This window comes from Balaenoptera borealis (genome assembly GCF_965194805.1).
Source record: "Balaenoptera borealis genome assembly, chromosome: 2".
Classification (NCBI taxonomy): Eukaryota; Metazoa; Chordata; class Mammalia; order Artiodactyla; family Balaenopteridae; genus Balaenoptera; species Balaenoptera borealis.
The window spans coordinates 126,428,926-126,449,820 of record NC_138867.1 but is presented as its reverse complement, the minus strand read 5'-3'; the positions used below and the strand labels follow the sequence as shown (position 1 = coordinate 126,449,820).

At 37.0% G+C, this 20,895-nt stretch overlaps 2 protein-coding genes across 10 annotated transcripts in view; one reads left to right on the top strand and one right to left on the bottom strand.

Moving 5' to 3' along the window:
• Positions 1-20,895, top strand: part of LOC309624563 (seminal plasma acrosin inhibitor A1-like) — a 152,025-nt gene that overhangs the window by 48,739 nt on the left and 82,391 nt on the right. The window lies entirely within an intron of this gene.
• LOC309623495 (uncharacterized protein) lies at positions 3,932-20,844 on the bottom strand. The gene is made up of 2 exons (XM_082380442.1): positions 10,034-20,844; positions 3,932-6,553 (listed from the first exon to the last, which is right to left on the bottom strand). Exons 1-2 carry the CDS (start codon positions 10,358-10,360, stop codon positions 6,293-6,295), a joined length of 588 nt encoding a protein of 195 aa, XP_082236568.1. The 5' UTR covers positions 10,361-20,844; the 3' UTR covers positions 3,932-6,292.

Below are 20,895 nucleotides of genomic sequence, written 5' to 3'. Positions count from 1 at the left end.
TTTCTAGGTATTTTCTGATTTCCTCTTTGATTTCTTCAGTGATCTCTTGGTTGTTTACTAGCGTATTGTTTAGCCTCCATGTGTTTGTACTTTTTACAGTTTTTTCCCTGTAATTGATATCTAGTCTCATAGCGTTGTGGTTGGAAAAGGTGCTTGATACAATTTCAATTTTCTTAAATTTACGAGGCTCGATTTGTGACCCAAGATATCTATCCTGGAGAATGTTCCCTGTGCACTTGAGAAGAAAGTGTATTCTGTTGTTTTTGGATGGAGTGTCCTATAAAGTTCAATTAAGTCCATCTGGTTTAATGTGTCATTTAAAGCTGTGTTTCCTTATTTATTTTCTGTTTGGATGATCTGTCCATTGGTGAAAGTGGGGTATTAAAGTCCCCTACTATTATTATGTTACTGTCGATTTCTCCTTTTATGGCTGTTAGTATTTGCCTTATGTATTGAGGTGCTTCTATGTTGGGTGCATAGATATTTACAATTGTTATATCTTCTTCTTGGATTGATCCCTTGATCATTATGTCTTGTCCTTCCTTGTCTCTTGTTATAGTCTTTATTTTAACGTCTATTTTGTCTGATATGAATATTGTTTCTCCAGCTTTCTTTTGATTTCCATTTGCATGGAATATCTTTTTCCATCCCCTCACTTTCAGTCTGTATGTGTCCCTAGGTCTGAAGTGGGTCTCTTGTAGACAGCATATATACGGGTCTTGTTTTTGTATCCATTCACCTAGGCTGTGTGTTGGTTGGAACATTTAATCCATTTACATTTAAGGTAATCATTGATATGTGTGTTCCTATTACCATTTTCTTAATTGTTTTAGGTTTGTTTTTGTAGGTTTTTTCCTTCTCTTGTGTTTCCTGCCTAGAGAAATTCCTTTAGCATTTGCTATAAAGCTGGTTTGGTGGTGCTGAATTCTCTTAACTTTTGCTTGTCTGTAAAGCTTTTGATTTCTTCATCGAATCTGAATGAGATCCTTGCTGGATATAGTAATCTTGGTTGTAGGTTTTTCCCTTTCATCACTTTAAATATATCTTACCACTCCCTTCTGGCTTGCAGAGTTTCTACTGAAAGATCAGCTGTTAACCTTATGGGGATTCCCTTGTATATTATTTGTTGCTTTTCCCTTGCGGCTTTTAATAATTTTTCTTTGTGTTTAATTTTTGTTAGTTTGATTAATATGTGTCTCAGCATGTTTCTTTTTGGGTTTATCCTCTGTGGGATTCTCCACACTTCCTGGACTTCATTGACTATTTTCTTTCACACGTTGGGGAAGTTTTTGAGCATAATCTGTTCAAAATTTTTTTCAGACCCTTTCTTTTTTTCTCCTTCTGGGATGCCTATAATTAGAATGTTGGTGTGCTTAATGTTGTCCCAGAGGTCTCTGAGACTGTCCTCCATTCTTTTCATTCTTTTTTCTTTATTCTGCTCTGCAGCAGTTATTTCCACCATTCTTCCTTCTCACTTATCTGTTCTTCTGCCTCAGTTATTGTGCTATTGATTCCTTCTAGAGTATTTTTAATTTCAGTTATTGTGTTGTTCATTATTGTTTGTTTGCTGTTTAGTTCTTCTAGGTCCTTGTTAAACGTTTCTTGTTTTTTCTCTATTCTGTTTCCGAGGCTTTGGATCATCTTTTCTATCATTACTCTGAATTGTTTTTCAGGTAGTTTGCCTATTTCCTCTTCATTTATTTGGTCTTCTGGGTTTTTATCTTGCTTCTTTGCCTGCAAGATATTTCTCTGTCTTCTCATTTTGTGTAATTTACAGTATTTGAGGTCTCCTTTCCCTAAGCTGCAGGGTCGTAGTTCCTTTTGCTTCTGTTCTCTGCCCCTGGTGGTGAGGTTGGTCCAGTGGCTTGCGTAGGCTTCCTGATGGGAGGGACTGGTGCCTGTGTTCTGGTGGTAGAGCTGAGTCTTTTCCCTCTGATGAGCAGGGCCATGTCAGGTGGTGTGTTTGGGGTGTCTGTGAGCTTAGTATGACTTTAGGTAGTCTGTATGCTGATGGGTGGGTTTGTGTTCCTGTCTCGTTTGTTGTTTGGTGTGAGGCAACCAGCACTGGGAGATGCTGGCAGTTGGGTGATGCCTGGTCTTGGATTCAGTTAGAGGCCTCCATGAGAGCTCTCAGTGATTAATCTTCCCTGGGGCCAGGAATTCTGTAGTGGTCCAGTGTCCTGGACTCGGTGCTTCCACCCCAGAGCCTCAGACTTGACTTCTAGTCAAGGACCCAAGACCCCACATGTCACTCATCCCGGCAATAAAGGGGATTTAAAAAAACAAAAAAGACTAACAAAAGCCCAGACAAATGGTAAGCCACTCTTAAAAAACTCAATTTTCTATGGACTCAGAGTTTCTTTTCTTTAGAAATTCTGAAAAGTTTTCAGGATGTGTTCATATGGATGTTTTGTTGAGGTGTGTTTTATAGCTCTGGCTTCCATTCCAGTCAGTGTTTCAGCTTAGCTTTTGTTCTCTGAGAGAGACAGGAATTACCTTTTCCAGAAGGACCAGTTTATTTGATGTAGTAATACATGCTTTGCTTAAATATGAGGAAGAACTAACTAGAAATGAAACAGAGTGAGATTTCTTAGAATTTGAGTAGGGAACAGGTTTTGGCAACGTATCAATGTTTAATTTTTTACTTTATTTTATTTGGGTATCTTTAAAATTTGATGGCAATTTTCTTTTCATGTTACAAATGACAAGGGTTGACTAACCAGGTGGTGTTGCAAGAGATGACTGTAGAGGACAGGGGTGTAATGGGGAGTTCCAGGCTGTGAGTGTTCAAGGTAACCACCATCTCTGTCACTCTTTGGCAGCCTCTACAAAAACAGTCATTGCTCTCTGTTATTTGTGTGTCTGTGGATTTTATTTATAGGAACTTGAAGAAACCATTCAGAGCTTGGGTTGGTGCAGAATGCAAACAGATGCTATACATTTCAGTTGAATCAGGAGTTGACATCTGACTTCAGGGTTATCTGGGATAAGACTCCATGGTTTGCTTCCTTACTTGTTGATAGAAGTCAAATTCAATTAATTTTAGTTTAATTCACTTAATTTATAAAGCATTAATAGAACACCTGCAGCATGCCAGCTGTGAGCTCACAATATAGCTAGAGACAGATATTTATCAAGCCAGTGAGAATATAATATGATACATGCTAATCTAAGAGGACCGAATACATAGGAGGAGATTTTTAGGAAAGATAACACTGGGGCTGAATCTTTTTAATGAGTGGAAATTGGTGTTGGAAAAGTGGGAAAAAGAAGTGTAGGAAGAGGGACCAGCATATGCAAAACTGCAGAGTGCATGCAAGGTTCTGAGAGTGGTAAGCAGTCTATATCAAAATGTGGAATGGAGAGGGATGAGGTTGCAGAGTGAGGTGGCCAGTACTGGCAGAGGTGTAGGTGGTGTCACACACTAAAGGAGTTTTTGCAGGGAGATGACAAGATGAGATCAGTGTTTTAGAAATATCACTTTGGAGGCAGTTGGAAAATGGATTGTGGGGGGTGGCTCATAGAAGAGGCTTGGGAGGAAGAGTGGTTGAAAAATATGAACTGGCCAACAATTGTCGGTGTTAGTTTCTTATGTTCCAATCTTTTCCTGTCATCTCTGCTTGGAATGATGCTTCTCACTTCTTAACACCATGGGTGCTGCCCCCCACTCTGCCCCCATCTCCACCCCTGCACCAGAGATCTTTATCTTTCCCTAATTAGCCAGTCTCAGCCACACATACACACACATACACACACACACACACACACACACACACACACACACATATACACACATATATATATATTTGTTTGGTATCTTTTTAATATTATTATTCCTATGTAATCTTAAAGCTTCACGAAGGAAGAATGACTTTTTATATTTTTTTTCTCATTAATGCATTTCTAGCATTTAACAAAGTGATGCATTTCTAGCATCTATCAAAGTGTGGATATTTAATCAATATTTGGTGAAAAGATAAATGACATCTAGTCAATATTTTCAATTTCTTTTAAGGGTTTCTTTGAGGAGTGCTTTTTAAAAAAACAAAAGAGAAAACAGAAGGAAATAATCACAACAAACACTATGCTACTTGAATTCTTTGGAAATTAGCACAAGTCATTGTGGTGGACAGTCTTGGTCCCTAAAGTTCTAATGGGTTTGTGAGATCAGAACACAGCTCAAAAGGGCTTGACTCTAACTTCTCTTTCTCCCTCTTTGCAGAGATCACATAGTTAGATTTTCATATGTTAAATGCTTATATAATGTGCCTCTGTTATAATCCAATTGAAATGTTGCTTAGTTTTGATTCAGTGTTACTAAACATATTTGTATAATATAACATATACAAAATGCTGTACTAAGCATAGCAAATAATTTTTCCACAGAACATAAGCTCTAAGAGGGCAAGACCAAATCTATTCTATTCACTATTGTATGCTACGAAGTCTAACCTAGACACAAAGTAGGCATTAATAGGTACGTGTTAATTGAATAGATGCACAAATAGATTAAAAAGTTTTGCAAGGCACACTCTCTGTTCTTTGGAACAAATAATATGATCTTTGGAACATATAATAATATGGTTTTGGGAATATATAATGTACTAGTGGGATAAGTTAAGTTTCAGGTCCTAGACCTGAGATCAAACTTCAAGGAAAGAAAAACATGGGAGACATCAACTAATTCATGGGAACTTACACAGCTTTCCTGGACACATTTACTAGACACGTTTTACAGACATGTTTTCTGGGAAAAAATAGAGAGCAGTCTCAATCTAGGGTAGCTTTCAATGTCTTAAACACAAGGGACATATAGTGAAACAGTATTTCCTGATTGTTGTGCTTTAAGTCTCCCTCTTTATCTGTTTATGCTTCAGGAATACACCAGAACTAAGTTATGCACAGGGGATGTTTTCCTAGCCTGGGCAAGAAAAGCCATCAGCTTTAGGTCCTTTGGTTTTTCTAGTTCCCACTACTGGTCTTAATGGGCCCCTTTTCCCCAGGATGTGGCCCTAAGCTTGTCTGTTAGACATTACCCAAAAATTAAACAAATCTAGAAGATTAAACTCCTAAATGAAGAGTCAGACGTATATTTATTTTACTTTATTCTACAAGCAAATCAAGACATAATAGTGACAAGATTAGGCAATATGGCATAGATTATATGGGAGAAGAAATGTGTCCCTTGTGAGTTGTAATCACAAGATAGATTCAACATTCTCCAAAATGTACAAATTTAAGTTTGTTGTTAGTTTTCCTGTGGAGAGAAAATAGCAACAAATGAGAAATGCTGAGGCCATAGGCATTTCATTAACATCCAAACTTCACCAGTGAACCCCTCAAATTGTAGCCAAGTCTCTCCATTTATTGATGTTTTTAAAAGGAGTGACTGCAATTTAGGGATATTTTAGCAAGTGGTGCTGATTACGTAAGGATGAGGCTCATAATACCTCCCTGAAAGCATATTTTAATGGATTTTTTATTTAAAGAAGACACACATAAGCCTTTTTTCATGAGAGTTCGTAATTCTATTCATAATAAAAAAGAATCAAAACAATATGCCCTATATATTAGATGCTTGTTTTCAGTCATGTTTATTTTGAAAATACTTAAAAGGAACTGTACGTTTCTATACACTCTAGTATATTATTCATCATTTTGTGCTTTTTGAGCTGATACTGATATATCTTTTGGATGATTGCTTTGTAACCTTTAAACTACTTTTGGCTATTTGATTTTCTAATTTAATTTTATTGTACCTCCAACATATATTTTGTTGAGAAACCATACTCAGAAGTGGAACAAGTGCTTTAGGTTTTTCAGATAGTGTTTCCTTTTGTACCAATCATTAAGGAACTCTAATATATCCAAACTTAGTTGTGGAAGCTGAACAATAAACATGGCTCATTCTAGCAGATGTGGATTGGCATGCCTGGGAGGAGGGACGTTCCTTGTCCCTGAAAATAAACCAAGCATGGAATGTGAGCCAAACTGGTGAATTTTTTGTGGAAAGAGTTTAAGCAATAGGTTAGTAGGTGGAAGTTGAACTGGATGACCCTTAAGTTTCCTTCCAACTTAGAGATTCTAGGATTCTCTCATTCACTCTTACTGTCAGAATATGTAGTGATACAGTAATACCAGGGACTCCCAAATCCTGTAAATTGTGAAAATTATGTTCATCAGAGTCAATGTGAGATGATTCACATATTCCTTATACCATAAACAACTTCTTCTACTTGAAGTACATTTGTCTTAACACATAATTATTAACCCTTAAATATAGAAAAGAGAACTATTTCAATACTTTCTTAACTTCATAACAAAAGTAGCAATCATTGCTGTAAGTTTTGCCATCAGATACATGAATTGGTGCATATACAGCATAACAAACTCTCTCTTTTACTGGTGGTAACTTTTTATAATTACTACAGTCAATCTGGAAATACATATAAAAAATTTTGAGTTCCTTAAACAAAATTTTTATTCTCAGGATATAGAATTTTCCAAGCAAGTTTAGAAAGCTCTCAATGCATTTGTTTCTTATTCCAGTTGTCTGTCCTCATCTAACCCCTTTGAGATATATTAAATAAAAAGATTTTTTATATCACATACAAAATCGTGAGTGATAAACTTCTTTATGGTAACTGGTAACTGAATCATAATTTATTTTAAAATAAAATCTTTTCCACCATACTGGTTAATGCATCAGTTCTCAACACACATGGCATTTTCACAGGTGCAACCATTCCCATGGGATCAGTTTTCTACATGTCCTGCTACTTCTCTATTGGACTTAAAAAGTTCTATCTGAATCTAAGTATGAGATATATTATGATGATAACTACTATAGTTATAAGAATTACTACGTCTTAGCAATATTTACCATTAATTATTGGTAACAAGGTACTTGGTATGTGCTTCACCAGCACGTAGACAGACAAATATATTTTAACATTGTAGTTGAGAACAACTGTTCTCAATTCCTGGAGCAAAGCTAAGGTGATAAGCTGCCTGCAGGAGCAAGTAGGCAATTACCAAGAAAGAATTTTCTAGGTTTTTCATCTTTGAGCAAATTGAAGTGTGGACATTAAAGTCAAACACATCGGAATTCAAATCCTGACTATACGACCCTGGGACAATTATTTTTCCTCTCTAAGCCTTACTTTCTTTACCTGCAAAATGAAGGTGATAACTGTATTGTAAGGTTAAAGTAAAACATAGGTGACTGAGAAGATATGTGTGAAATGCTTAGCAGTACATGGCGTGGAAAATAATGAATAAATGATAGCTATTAATTTTATTCCTTGGCTTTACTTCCAAGTCTACACTAACTCCAGTTCCATACAGAAGAGACTACATTTCCAGCTCCTTCTGTCCCAGTTTCAGACATGATATTTTTCTTTTTTTTAAATTTATTTTTTATTGAAGTATAGTTGATTTACAGTGTTGTGTTAGTTTCTGCTGTACAGCAAACTGATTTGGTTACATAGATATTAAATATACTTCCATATATATACAGTAGGACCTTGTTGTTTATTCATTCTATGTATAATAGTTTGCATCTGCTGATCCCAAACTCCCAATCCATCCCTCCCCACCCCTTCACCCCCCCTTGGCAACCACAAGTCTATTCTCTATGGCTGTGAGTCTGTTTCTGTTTCATAAATAAGTTCATTTTTGCAGACATGACATTTTTCTAGTGGTTAAATATCTCCACTTGGATAACCTGAAATATGCTCAGACTTAAAGTTGAATTCATCTTCCGCTTCAGATATGTTCCATTAATTAATTCATCCATTCTTTGAGTTACTATACTCCATGAACCTCCTAAGGTTTAGGGCTGAGCTGAGAGCTGCCAATACAAAGATTACTAAGCATGACATGATGACAGGGGACTTCAGAGGCTAGTGGAGCCTAGTGGAAAATGGAATTGCCGTGCCTCATGTTGGGCATATACCAGCATGACTTCACTTCTTCTCCTTGCCTGCTCAAACCCCAGTGCCAGGATTTATGTCATATGCACAGTCTGACCAGGCAACTACTAAGGCTTAATATTCATTAGCCCTTTTCATTCTCTCACAGCTAATAAATCATGAAGGAAAGCTTGAACTCAATCCTGACTCCAAATTTTACATTCTTAATCTCTTATTTTCTTTAACAAGGAAAACAAAAGACTCAAAGAAGTGGAAGGAACTGCCTGGGCCCTCAGGGTCACTCAGCTAAAAAGCAGTAGAGCTTGTCTAGAACCCAAACTGGCTGATGGCTAGCTTAAATTTTTACTACCACACCTTCAACAATAGTCATTATTTAATATGAGTAATGAAAAAAAGGTTAAATTAAAGTCTTTATTCTTTAAGCTAGAGAACAAAGATGTGTGTGACCCATTTAAACATTTTAAGTCATGACTTGTACTTACTAAGCTTTACTATGTGTCAGGTACTGTGCTAAGCCCTTTTCAAACATTATGGCTTTAAGTTTCACAGTATTGTAAAATAGGCAAATGTTGTTTGCCATGGCCACACGGTCAAAGAGCTGCAATTTAAGCCCAGGACCTTTTCATTCTGATGCTAGTGTCTAACCACTTTGTTCTACCACTTGCATTTTAGAAAGGCACATCCACAGTTTTTAAATTTATTAATTTATTTATTTATGGCTGTGTTGGGTCTTCGTTTCTGTGCGAGGGCTTTCTCTAGTTGCGGCAAGCGGGGGCCACTCTTCATCGCGGTGCGCGGGCCTCTCACTATCGTGGCCTCTCTTGTTGCGGAGCACAGGCTCCAGACGCGTAGGCTCAGTAATTGTGGCTCACGGGCCGAGTTGCTCCGCGGCATGTGGGATCCTCCCAGACCAGGGCTCGAACCCGTGTCCCCTGCATCGGCAGGCAGATTCTCAACCACTGCGCCACCAGGGAAGCCCCCACAGTTTTCAGTTTTTGAAACTTAAAACATAAATCTTCAAACATGTAGAAATTTAATTAATACATAGTGTCAAATTTTTTTTTTTTACTGATACTGGCTTTAAAATTACACAGAAGTGGGGCTTCCCTGGGGCGCAGTGGTTGAGAATCTGCCTGCCGATGCAGGGGACACGGGTTCGAGCCCTGGTCTGGGAAGATCCCGCATGCCGCGGAGCAACTAGGCCCGTGAGCCACAATTACTGAGCCTGCGCATCTGGAGCCTGTGCTCCGCAACAAGAGAGGCCGCGATAATGAGAGGCCCGCGCACCGCGATGAAGAGTGGCCCCCACTTACCGCAACTGGAGAAAGCCCTCGCACAGAAACGAAGACCCAACACAGCCATAAATAAATAAACCCAAAGTTTTAAAAAAAAATTACACAGAAGTAGTACTTTTATGTCAAAATGGGTATACAGACCTTTTGATGGTGTTTGGTACATTCTACATCTGTAAGATAAAGACAAAAAAAGTCAAACTCTGGAAGAACCTAATCTTATTAGAAAAAATAATCTTTGATTTCTTTCAGCCCTCAGCCTATCATAAAGATATAAGATTCACTTCAGGGCTGTGTGTATGAGCATAATATTAAAGATTGAAGCTCTTCACACAGAAATTTTTAGTTTCTTTTTTGAAGTGGGATTAGAGTGTAGCCCAAAGGATGAAACAGCTGCTATAATAATGATGAGTTTGTCCTGTTCTTTCCTACTTCATAGTCAGAACTTAGAAAATATTGAAAAACACTAGTTTTATATGTTGGAAGTATCTGCTGTAACAAGCCTAGATGGCAGAAGTTGGACCAGCAGTTGAAAATTCTAGCGAGATAGACTTCAACTCAATAATGGAAGAATAATAATAGTTCATGCTGCCAAATAATGGATTGAACTGTTTTATGATGAAGTGAGGTCCCAGTAAATACTGATGTTAAGTCCAAGCATAGTTTGGATGAATACTTCCCCAAAAAGTTACATGAAATGTTTGTAAGGATAAGAATTTGGCTTTAGTTGACCATTTAGGTCCACTTGGCCCCTGAGATGATATAATTTAGTTATTTATTGGTGGAGACCAAAAAAATTGCATTTCAAAAATCTTCTCTTATTATATTTAATGTGTATATTCCAGAATTATGTGGGCAGAAGATGACATGAGCTGTCAGTATCAGGTCAGGGGCAGAGTTATGAGGGAGATAGTCAGTGAAGATGGTTGTAAGCGCCAGAGCTGAGAGCAGGACAAATGCTGTTGCTCTCATGCTGCTGAAGTGTCCAAGGGCAGTCAGATGGAGAAAAAAGAAGTGATTTTCTGGTGTCTGCCCAGCCCTGATGGTTTCTACCTTATATATTGTCAGGAGTTCTGCCTCAGTTGTAAAATAGCTATTTCCAGAAACCGAATTCTGGGAAGAGGTCAGAAACATCTACTAGGTATGGAAATCCTTTAATTGTGAAAGAGAGATGATTATGCATGACATTTTAATAGATAATCGGACCCGATAAAGTTGGCATTATTTCCTTACCTCTTTACGTACATAAAGGTTTGAGTGCTTTCACATCTGTTACACAGTTTGATCTTCAGAACACATCTGACAGATGCTATCATTTTCTTTGTTCTACAGATGAGGGAATGAAGTCACAAGGAAGTTAAGTAATTTCACCGGCTTTACTACATATTCTTTGTTGCACTACTTTTTCCAGGAAGAGTCATCAGCATAGCAGCTTTATAGGTTTTAACATTTTCTCAGGTTCCTCTCCTCCCATCCCATCCCCTCCCACACCGAAGGGGAAATGTTGGCAGTTGAGACTCCAGACTGGACACAGAGAAAAGGTATCAGCGTCCAAGTTTTGATTCAGCACAAACAAGCAATGATTCATGTTTTTTAGAAAGGGGATAATTTTTGCAAGAATCCCAAATTTGGGGGAGATGGTATAATGGGTGGAGCTGGTGAGCTACCTCATTTACCTGCCAGATCTCTGGTGAAAGCATCTTTATCAAGGGCCCTTGGGAGGAGGACTTCCACAAAGCCAATAATAAAGAGTTATATGACCATCTTAACCAAGAACAGATCTAGTGGATGCAGTGGCTGGACTGTCCCTGAAATTTTGACTGTGATTTTCTGGTCCCCAAATGCAGGCTGATGGTTCAAGAATGAGATGTTAACTTTGCCCTGGCATGTAGTTACATACAGGGTCAGTGATATCTACTAATATAATAACTTTCAATAGACAAGCCACCAGTCATTTGGTCATGATTTAAGTAAACTTAATTGTGGGACTTCTCTGGTGGCACAGTGGTTAAGACTCTGCACTCCCAATGCAGGGGGCCCCAGTTCGATCCCTAGTCAGGGAACTAGATCCCATGCATGCCGCAACTAAGAGTTTTCATGCCACAACTGAGGAGGCTGTGTGCTGCAAGTAAGGAGCCGGTGAGCCACAACAAGCCCACTTGCCGCAACTAAGGAGCCCGCCTGCCACAACTAAGACCCAGCGCAACCAAATTAATAAATAAATATAAATAGATAAGCTTAATTGTGCTCTCATCAAACCATGCTTCACTTGAAGTCTTTGATAAAGGCAACAAGAACACGTTTTGGAATGTGCCAATTTCGCATAGAGTGACTCTATGAGAAGACCTTGGAAGCAGCTCTTGCAGTTTTGGTAGACGGAGTTGGAAGACACTGTCTATACCAGTAATAGAAGTAGTGCCAAAAGCTGAGAGACTAAAATTCACATTTGTTTCCCTTCAGAAGGATAAAACAACTGGAACCTGTGCTGGGATGGTCTGGAGGGCAGGCATCATAATATTACTGAGAGCTAACACTGTATACGTGTTTCGTTTGTTTTTTTTTTTTTCAAATTATTTCAAGCTGTTTTCCTTTCCTTTTATTTTACTTTATTTATTTATGTATGTATTTGGCTGCATCAGGTCTTAGTTGCAGCACGTGGGCTCTTCATTGCGGCGTGCAGGCTTCTCTCTACTTGTGGCGCGCAGGCTCCAGAGTGCGCAGGCTCTAGTTGTGGCGCAGGGGCTTAGTTGCCCCGCGGCATGTGGGATCTTAGTTCCCCGACCAGGGATCGAACCCGCGTCCCCTGCATTGGAAGGCGGATTCTAACCACTGGACCACCAGGGAAGTCCCTCTAAGAGTCTTGCAGACCTGAATTCATTGCCACCTCCACCATTCCCTATGTGACCTTGTGCAAATTATTGAACTGCTAAAAGCCTTAGTTTCTTTATCTTCATTTGCTTATTCAGTAATTATTAATGAATATTTACTCTGTCTTAGAGACTATAATACAACTTTGGTATACCATGAATAATGAGAAACATTGTCACTGCCTTCATTGTAGCTTGACAAAGATTCCCTTCTTGACCAAACTTTAGTAAGGCTCCTGTGAGTTCTCTTCTCAACTGGGCCTTGACCTCCCCCCACCTCCTCTCCCTCCATCTCCCCTACACTTAATGTCTTTGGCCTGCCCAGCCGTGTCTTAGCATAGAATCCTGCTAAGTCATCCCCCTACCATTGATATCTGGTCACCCTTGACATCTGATCAAGTTCTTCATCCCCCACTTTTAATGTATAAGTCCTTGGTCTGCCTTTAGCAAGAATTCCCCCCTTAATATCTCCTATTAATAATTTTCCATCTAGTGAACACTTAACCTGGCTCCTTGGCTAAAATCCCCACTTGTATTCAGAATTGAGTCCAATCTCTCTCCCCCATTGCAATAGGGGTATTACAGTAGGGATATTCAAGACTATACCTTGAATAATGTCTTCCTTACCATTTTAACAAGTGTCAAATAACTTTTCTTTAACAAACTTAACAGAATAAAGTTAATAATGGCACCATATCATAAGCTGGTTATGATTTTCAAATGAGATTGTAAAGCACTTATTACGTATACATTGTCATTGTCAGTATTTAATGACCATGACCAGTGATATGGAGCAGAAAAGGCTCAGAAAGCACTTAGGAACTATCTTAAAATAAGCAAATGATGTATCTTTGTGGCCTTACTGGAAATAACAGATGTTAGCATTTGATAGAAAAGGGAACTTAGTGATGATTAGAAATATTTGGTAATGACAAGAGGTAATGAGAATCTTCCATTTTAAGTGTCCCATTGGAGCCAGTGAATACGTGTCAGGAACCCTGCAGAGGTGATTCCTTTATTGAATGTGAAAATGACCTCTATCCATATTTTTAACTTTTTCTTTTTTAACAGCAAAATACTTTCTTAATAACAATAGCAATAACAGTAATGATATTTACTGAGCACTAATTATGTGTCTGGTACGGTTGGAACTGTCATATGAATATTAACTCATCTAAATTTTTTAAAAATATAGGAGATAAATGATATTACTGCCAAGACTTTACAAATGAAGGAAGTGAAGCACAGAGAGAATAAATAAATTGTTGAAAGTCACAAGAGCTGGAGCTGGAAAATGTTATATGGAAGTATAATATATTAAACAGATACCAGAGGTGCTCTATTCCTTGAAGAGGGAATGTGGGAGCTTGGTTTGCCAGTTCCTGTCTTCCCATGATAGTCCCTGAGTCACATTCATGGAGTCCCCAGGGCTCCATGAAATAATTTAAATATCATTGGTCCAGATGAGAAGTTTCCAAATTCCACCATTATGCTGTGATAAAGCTTTAGTCATTATGAGGCAAAGTTAGATGTTTAATGTCACCAACTACTTTTTCTTTGGGAAATCTAAAATCTAAATCCCCTCTTTAAAGTTTTAAAAAATAATTTTACTATTTTGCAAGTTACTCAAGTGAGGGAAACCACTGGTATATGATTTCCTATCTCTGACTTTAAATTTCCATTATTCTCTGGCCTTGAGAAAAAGTGGCCTTGACTCCTTGCCTACCTTTCCAGAGACCCCAGAGAAAGTATCCAAGCAATGTGAGTTATTTAGGAGCTTCCTTGCCAGTCTCAGTTTTCCCTCCATAGTGGGCCCAAGTATTTAATTTAGTATACAATTTTAGAATAGTAGTATTTCTTGAGGAAAGATTCCAATAAAACTACATATTTCAAAGAAAGGGAAAGCCTGTTTAATGTTGATAATTTTTTCTTGAGAAATCTTCCAAAGATCTAGGTGAATTTAAGCCCCTATTATTTACTGCTACTCATGTACCACTCTTTCAGTTACAGTCTTCCAAACATTTCCCCCTCATCTGTCATAGAAGCTCATCTAGCACAGATTTTAGGAGAACCTATAGGTATTACTATTCCCATTTTACAGAGGGGAAATTAGGATCAGAGAGGTTAAATAATTTTTCCAAGTTTCTGATTAAATGACTTGGTTTGTATTAGAATCCAGAGTGGTCCTTCTCAAAAACTCTACTCTTGAACTCTTATACAATCCTGCCTCCCTTGAGAGGTGTAAGCCAGCTGGCAGGACTAGTTATCTTAAGGGCAAGCCTATCCAAAGATCCTGGACCAGACAAGTAGCAGTCATCTAAGGCCCATTTCTCTTATAAGAAGTAAGTATTTCTCTGGAATGAGAAATAAGGGTTCAGTAAGGTAAGTACCACTTGAAGAAACTGGATCAGAGCCTCAGACACCCAGCTCTTGTTATAAGACTGTGAATGCAGAAGGGAGAAGAAGAGAGAGGGCGATGTAGAAGGAGAAGGTTAACATAGAGCTCCAGGGCCATAATAGGGGATGCTAAAGGTGAGGAAATAAGGCAGTTATCTGAACTGAAGCCCAAGATTTTAGACAGAAGATCAGAGGAGGACTAAAACAAAGGTGACTCTATGGAGTGTCAGAGGGCTGGGCCTGGTAGGGCTATAGTTTCTTAAACTTACTCTGCTTCTGATGAAGACTGTCACCAGAGTTTGGAGCCTATTAATATGCACGTATGTGTTAAGTGTTCACCTCTGGGAAGAGTAATGTTGCAGCATCTGGGAACCAGGAAATCCTTGGCAGAAAGTCACTTGAACTTCTCAGAAATGTCTCTCTGAGAAGAAAAGACAACACAGTGGCAGTCCTTTCCTCCTATGTAAGCAAGACCTTTTAGTCAACCCTGATTTATACTGAAAAACAGCTTAAAATGTCACTATGAAATTGAGATTTCTTTTCCTAAGGAATTCTGAAATATTTTCAGTGTATATTAGGGGTGGAGGAGGTGGGGAGAATCTTACGGTTTATTTGAAAATTTATTTAAAAACTTAGCCTACATAGCATATCCTTTACATATTCTCTTGGTCTTTAACGTTTTGAAGTCACTGCTGTGCCTTGACTTTGCTTTCTTGGAAGAACAGTTTTATCAGATTACTAGTACCTGCTTTGCATAGCAATTAGGAAGAACACATTTTTAAATTTTAACTTTTTATTTTGAAATAATTGTTGCAAGAATAGAATAACTTCTTGTGTACTCTTCACCTCAAGACTCTAATTCAAATTTTACCATCTGTGCCAACAATGCCTTTATAACAAAATGATCCAATCCAACAAGATTTAATATTGTTAAGATGGCAATACTCTGTATCAAGGTTAGCTGCCCTTTTTGGAAAATGAATGAGCTAACCCTAAAATTCTAATGGAAATAAGAGTTAGCCAAAACAATCTTGAAAAAGAAAAAAGATGGAGAGCTCACACTTAACAATTGAAAATTTTACTACAAGGTTATACTTATCAAAAGAGTGTATAATAGAGTTGGGAATCTAAAAATAAATTCTAATATATATGGTCAATTGATTTTTGACAAGAATGACAAAACAATTCATTGAAGAAAGAATAGTCTTTTCAAAAATTGGTTCTGGGACAACTGGATATTCACATACAAAACAATGAGATTGGACCCCCACCTCATTTTGTATTAAAAATCATCACATAAATTAACTCAAAACACTTAAATGTAAGAGCTAAAACTATACAATTCTTAGAAGAAAACGTGTAAATCTTTGTGACCTTTGAACAGGCAATGGTTTCTTAGATATGACACTTAAGATTACAAGAAACAAAAGAGTAAATAGATAAATTGGACATCATCAAAATTAAAGACTTTTACACTTAAAAGCGTCCACAGAATGGGAGAAAATACTTGCAAATCACATATCTGATAAGGGACGAGTATCTAGAATATATTTTAAAAATTATATTTACATCTCAACAATAACCAGATAATTTAGTTGAAAACCAAGCAGAGAACTGAAATAGACATTTTTCAAAAGAAAATATACAGATGGCCAATAAGCACATGAAAATATGCTCATCATCATTAGTTATTAGGGAAATGCAAATCAAAACCAAAATGAGATACCATTTCCCATCCATTAGGATGGCTACAATTAAAAAAACAAACAGACAAGATGTTGGCAAGGATGTGGAGATGTTGAGACTCTCATACATTGCTGGTGGGAATATAAATTGGTGCATCTGCTTTGGAAAATAGTTTGGTAGTTCCTCAAAAAGTTAAATGTAGAGTTACCATAAAGACTTAGCAATTCCATTCCTAGGTATTTGCCCAAGAGAATTGAAAACATATATCCACCAAAAACATTAATGTTCATAGCAGCTTTATTCATAATAGCCCCAAATTGTAAAAAATCCAACTATTCATCAACTGATGAATGATTAAATGTAGTACATCCACAGATTAGAATATTATTCAATAAAAAGGATAAAGTACTGATAAATGCTACAGCGTAGAATAATCTTATGGACAAAAGGCTACATACTTTATGATTCTATTTAAGCATAATGTCAAGAATAGCAAATCTATAGACAAAAGTCAGATTAATGATTGCCAGGGGCTAGAAGGATAGGGGAATAGGAGTGACTGCTAATGGGTATGGAGTTTGTTTTGGGGGTGATGAAATGTTCTGGAATTAGATAGAGGTGATAGTTGCACAGTTTTGTGAGTAGACTAGAAACCACTGGATTATACACTTTAAAAACAAGAATTTTATGATATGTGAACTATTAATAATCATAACAATGGTAATAATTTTTAAAATCCATCAAGGATCTTGCATTATCATGTCCTTCTGTCTTATTTATTTATCTATGTTTTATTGAAGTATAGTTTATTTACACTTTTGTGTTAGTTTCAAGTGTACAGCAAAGTGATTCAGTTATATATATATATATTTTTCAGATTATTTTCCATTATTGGTATTACAAGATATTGGATATAGTTCCCTGTGTTATACTGTAAATTGTCTTTGCTTACCTGTTTTATGTGTAGTAGTTTGTATCTGTTAATCCCATGCTCCTAATTTATCCCTCCCCCCTTCTCCCTTTCCCTTTTGGTAACCATAAGTTTATTTTCTATATCTGTGAGTATGTTTGTTTTGTATATAGGTTCATTTGTACTATTATTTAGATTCTGCATATAAGTGATATCATATGGTATTTGTCTTTCTCTGTCTGACCTACTTCACTTAGTATGATATTCTCTAGGTCCATCCTTGTGGCTGCAAATGGCATTCTTTCATTCTTTTTTATGGCTGAGGAATATTCCATTGTGTGTATGTGTGTATACACCCTACATCTTCTTAAACCAGTCGTCTGTTGATGAGCACTTGAGTTGTTTCCATGTCTTGGCTATTGTAAATAGTGCTGCTATGAACATTGGGGTGCATGTATCTTTTCGAATTAGAGTTTTCATCTTTTCTGGGTATGTGCCCAAGAGTGGGATTGCTGGATCATATGGTTGCTCTCTGTGTAGTTTTTTAAGGAAGCTCCATAATGTTTTCCATAGTGGTTGAACCAATTTACATTCTCACCAATAGTGTGGGAGTGTTCCCTTTTGTCCATACCCTATCCAGCATTTATTATTTGTACACTTTTTGATGATGGCCATTCTAACCAGTATGATTTGCTATCTCATTGTGGTTTTGATTTGTATTTCTCTAATAATTAGAAGTTTTCAGCATTTTTTCATGTGCTGTGTTGGCCATCTGTATGTCTTCTTTCAGGAAATGTCTATTTACGTCTTCTGCCTATTTTTTGATTGGCTTATTTGTTTTTTTGACATTGAGTTATATGAGCTGTTTGTATATTTTGGAACATTAATCCCTCATCGGTTGTGTTGTTTGCAAATGTTTTCTCCCATTCTGTAGGTTGTCCTTTCATTTTGTTGATGGTGTTCTTTGCTGTGCAAAAGCTTTTAAGTTTGATTAGGTACCATATGTTTATTTTTGCTTTTAATTCTTTTGCCTTGGGAAACTGATCTAAGAAAATATTGCTACAATTTATGTCAGAGAATGTTTTGCTTATGTTCTCTTCTAGGAGTTTTATGGTGTCATGTTTTACATTTAGGTCTTTAAACCATTTTGAGTTTATTTTTATGTGTGGTGTGAGGGAGTGTTCTAATTTCATTGCTTTACATGAGGCTGTCCAGCTTTGCCAACACCACTTGCTGAAGAGACTGTCTTTTCTCCATTGTATATTCTTGCTTTCTTTGTTGTAGATTAATTAACCATACGTGTGTGGATTTATTTCTGGACTCTCTGTTCTGTTGATCCATATGTCTGTTTTTGTGCCAATACCATGCTGTTTTGATTATTGTAGCTTTGTAGTATTGTCTGAAGTCTGGAAGGGTTATGCCTCCAGCTTTGTTCTTTTTCCTTAGGATTTCTTTAGCAATTCAGGGTCTTTCATGGTTCCATATAAATTTCAGGATTATGTGTTCTAGTTCTGTGAAAAATGTCATGGGTAATTCGATAGGAATCACATTAAATCTGTAGATTGCTTTGAGTAGCGTGGACGTTTTAAAAATATTCTTCCAATTCAAGAACATGGGATACCTTTCCACTTCTTGATCAACTTCAATTTCCTTTTTCAGTGTTTTATAGCTTTTAGCATGTAAGTCTTTTACCTCCTTGGTTTAGTTTATTCCTAGGTGTTTTTTTTTTTTTTTTTGGATGCAGTTTTAAACGGGATTTTTTTTTTCTTTCTGATATTTTATTGTTAGGTAAAGAAATGCAACAGATTTATGTATATTAATCTTGTATCCTGCTACCTTGCTGAATTCATTTATTCTAATAGTTTTTGTGTGGAATCTTAAGGTTTCTCTATAGAGTATCATGTCATCTGAAAATAGTGACATTTTTACTTCTTTCTTTCCAATTTGAATTACCTCTAATTTCTTTTATTTTATTTTTTTGTCTGATAGTTGTGGCTAGGACTACCAATACTGTGCTGAATAGAAGTGTTGAGAGGGGGCATCCTTGTCTTATTCCTGAATTTAGTAGCAGAAAGACTTTTAGCTTTTCACCGTTGAGTGTTATATGGACTGTGGGTTTGTCGTAAATGGCTTTTATTGTGTTGAGATACAGTCCCTCTAGACCCACTTTGGTGAGAGTTTTTATAATGAATGGATGTTGAATATTATCAAAGGTATTTTCTGCATCTATCAAGATGATCATATGGGGTTTTTTTTTGAATTTTATTTTATTTATTTTTTTTATACAGAAGGTTCTTATTAGTTATCCATTTTATACATATTGGTGTATATATGTCAATCCCAATCTCCCAATTCATCACCCCCCCCGCCACTTTCCCCCCTTTGCTGTGCAAAACCTTTTAAGTTTCATTAGGTCCCATTTGTTTATTTTTGTTTTTATTTCCATTACTCTAGGAGGTGGATCAAAAAAGATCTCGCTCTGATTTATGTCAAAGACTGTTCTTCCTATGTTTTCCTCTAAGAGTTTTATAGTGTCCGATCTTACAGTTAGGTCTCTAATCCATTTGGAGTTTATTTTTGTGTATGGTGTTAGGGAGTGTTCTAATTTCATTCTTTTACATGTAGCTGTCCAGTTCTCCCAGCACCACTTATTGAAGAGACTGTCTTTTCTCCATTGTATATCCTTGTCTCCTTTGTCATAGATTAGTTGACCATAGGTGCGTTGGTTTACCTCTGGGCTTTCTATCCTGTTCCATTGATCTGTATTTCTGTTTTTGTGCCAGTATCATATTGTCTTGATTACTGTAGCTTTGTAGTATACTCTGAAGTCTGGGAGCCTGATTCCTCCAGCTCCGTTTTTTCCCTCAAGACTGCTTTGGCTATTCGGGGTCTTTTGTGTCTCCATACAAATTTTAAGATGATTTGTTCTAGTTCTGTAAAAAATGCCATTGGTAACTTGATAGGGATTGCATTGAATCTGTAGATTGCTTTGGGTAGTAGAGTCATTTTCACAGTATTGATTCTTCCAATACAAGAACATGGTATATCTCTCCATCTGTTGGTATCATCTTTAATTTCTTTTATCAGTGTCTTATAGTTTTCTGCATACAGGTCTTTTGTCTCCCTAGGTAGGTTTATTCCTAGGTATTTTATTCTTTTTGTTGCAGTGGTAAATGGGAGTGTTTCCTTAATTTCTCTTTCAGATTTTTCATCATTAGTGTATAGGAATGCAAGAGAATTCTGTGCATTAATTTTGTATCCTGCTACTTTACCAAATTCATTGATGAGCTCTAGTAGTTTTCTGGTGGTATCTTTAGGATTCTTTATGTATGGTGTCATGTTCTCTGTAAACAGTGACAGTTTTATTTCTTCTTTTCCAATTTGTATTCTTTTATTTTTTTTTCTTCTCTGATTGCCATGGCTAGGACTTCCAAAACTATGTTGAATAATAGTGGTGAGAGTGGGCACCCTTGTCTTGTTCCTGATCTTAGAGGAAATGCTTTCAGTTTTTCACCATTGAGAATGATGTTTGCTGTGGGTTTGTCATATATGGCCTTTATTATGTTGAGGTAGGTTCCCTCTCTGGCCACTTTCTGGAGAGTTTTTATCATAAATGGGTGTTGAATTTTGTCAAAAGCTTTTTCTGTATCTATTGAGATGATCATATGGTTTTTCTTCTTCAATTTGTTAATATGGTGTATCACATTGATTGATTTGTGTATATTGAAGAATCCTTGCATCCCTGGGATAAATCCCACTTGATCATGGTGTATGATCCTTTTAATGTGTTGTTGGATTCTGTTTGCTAG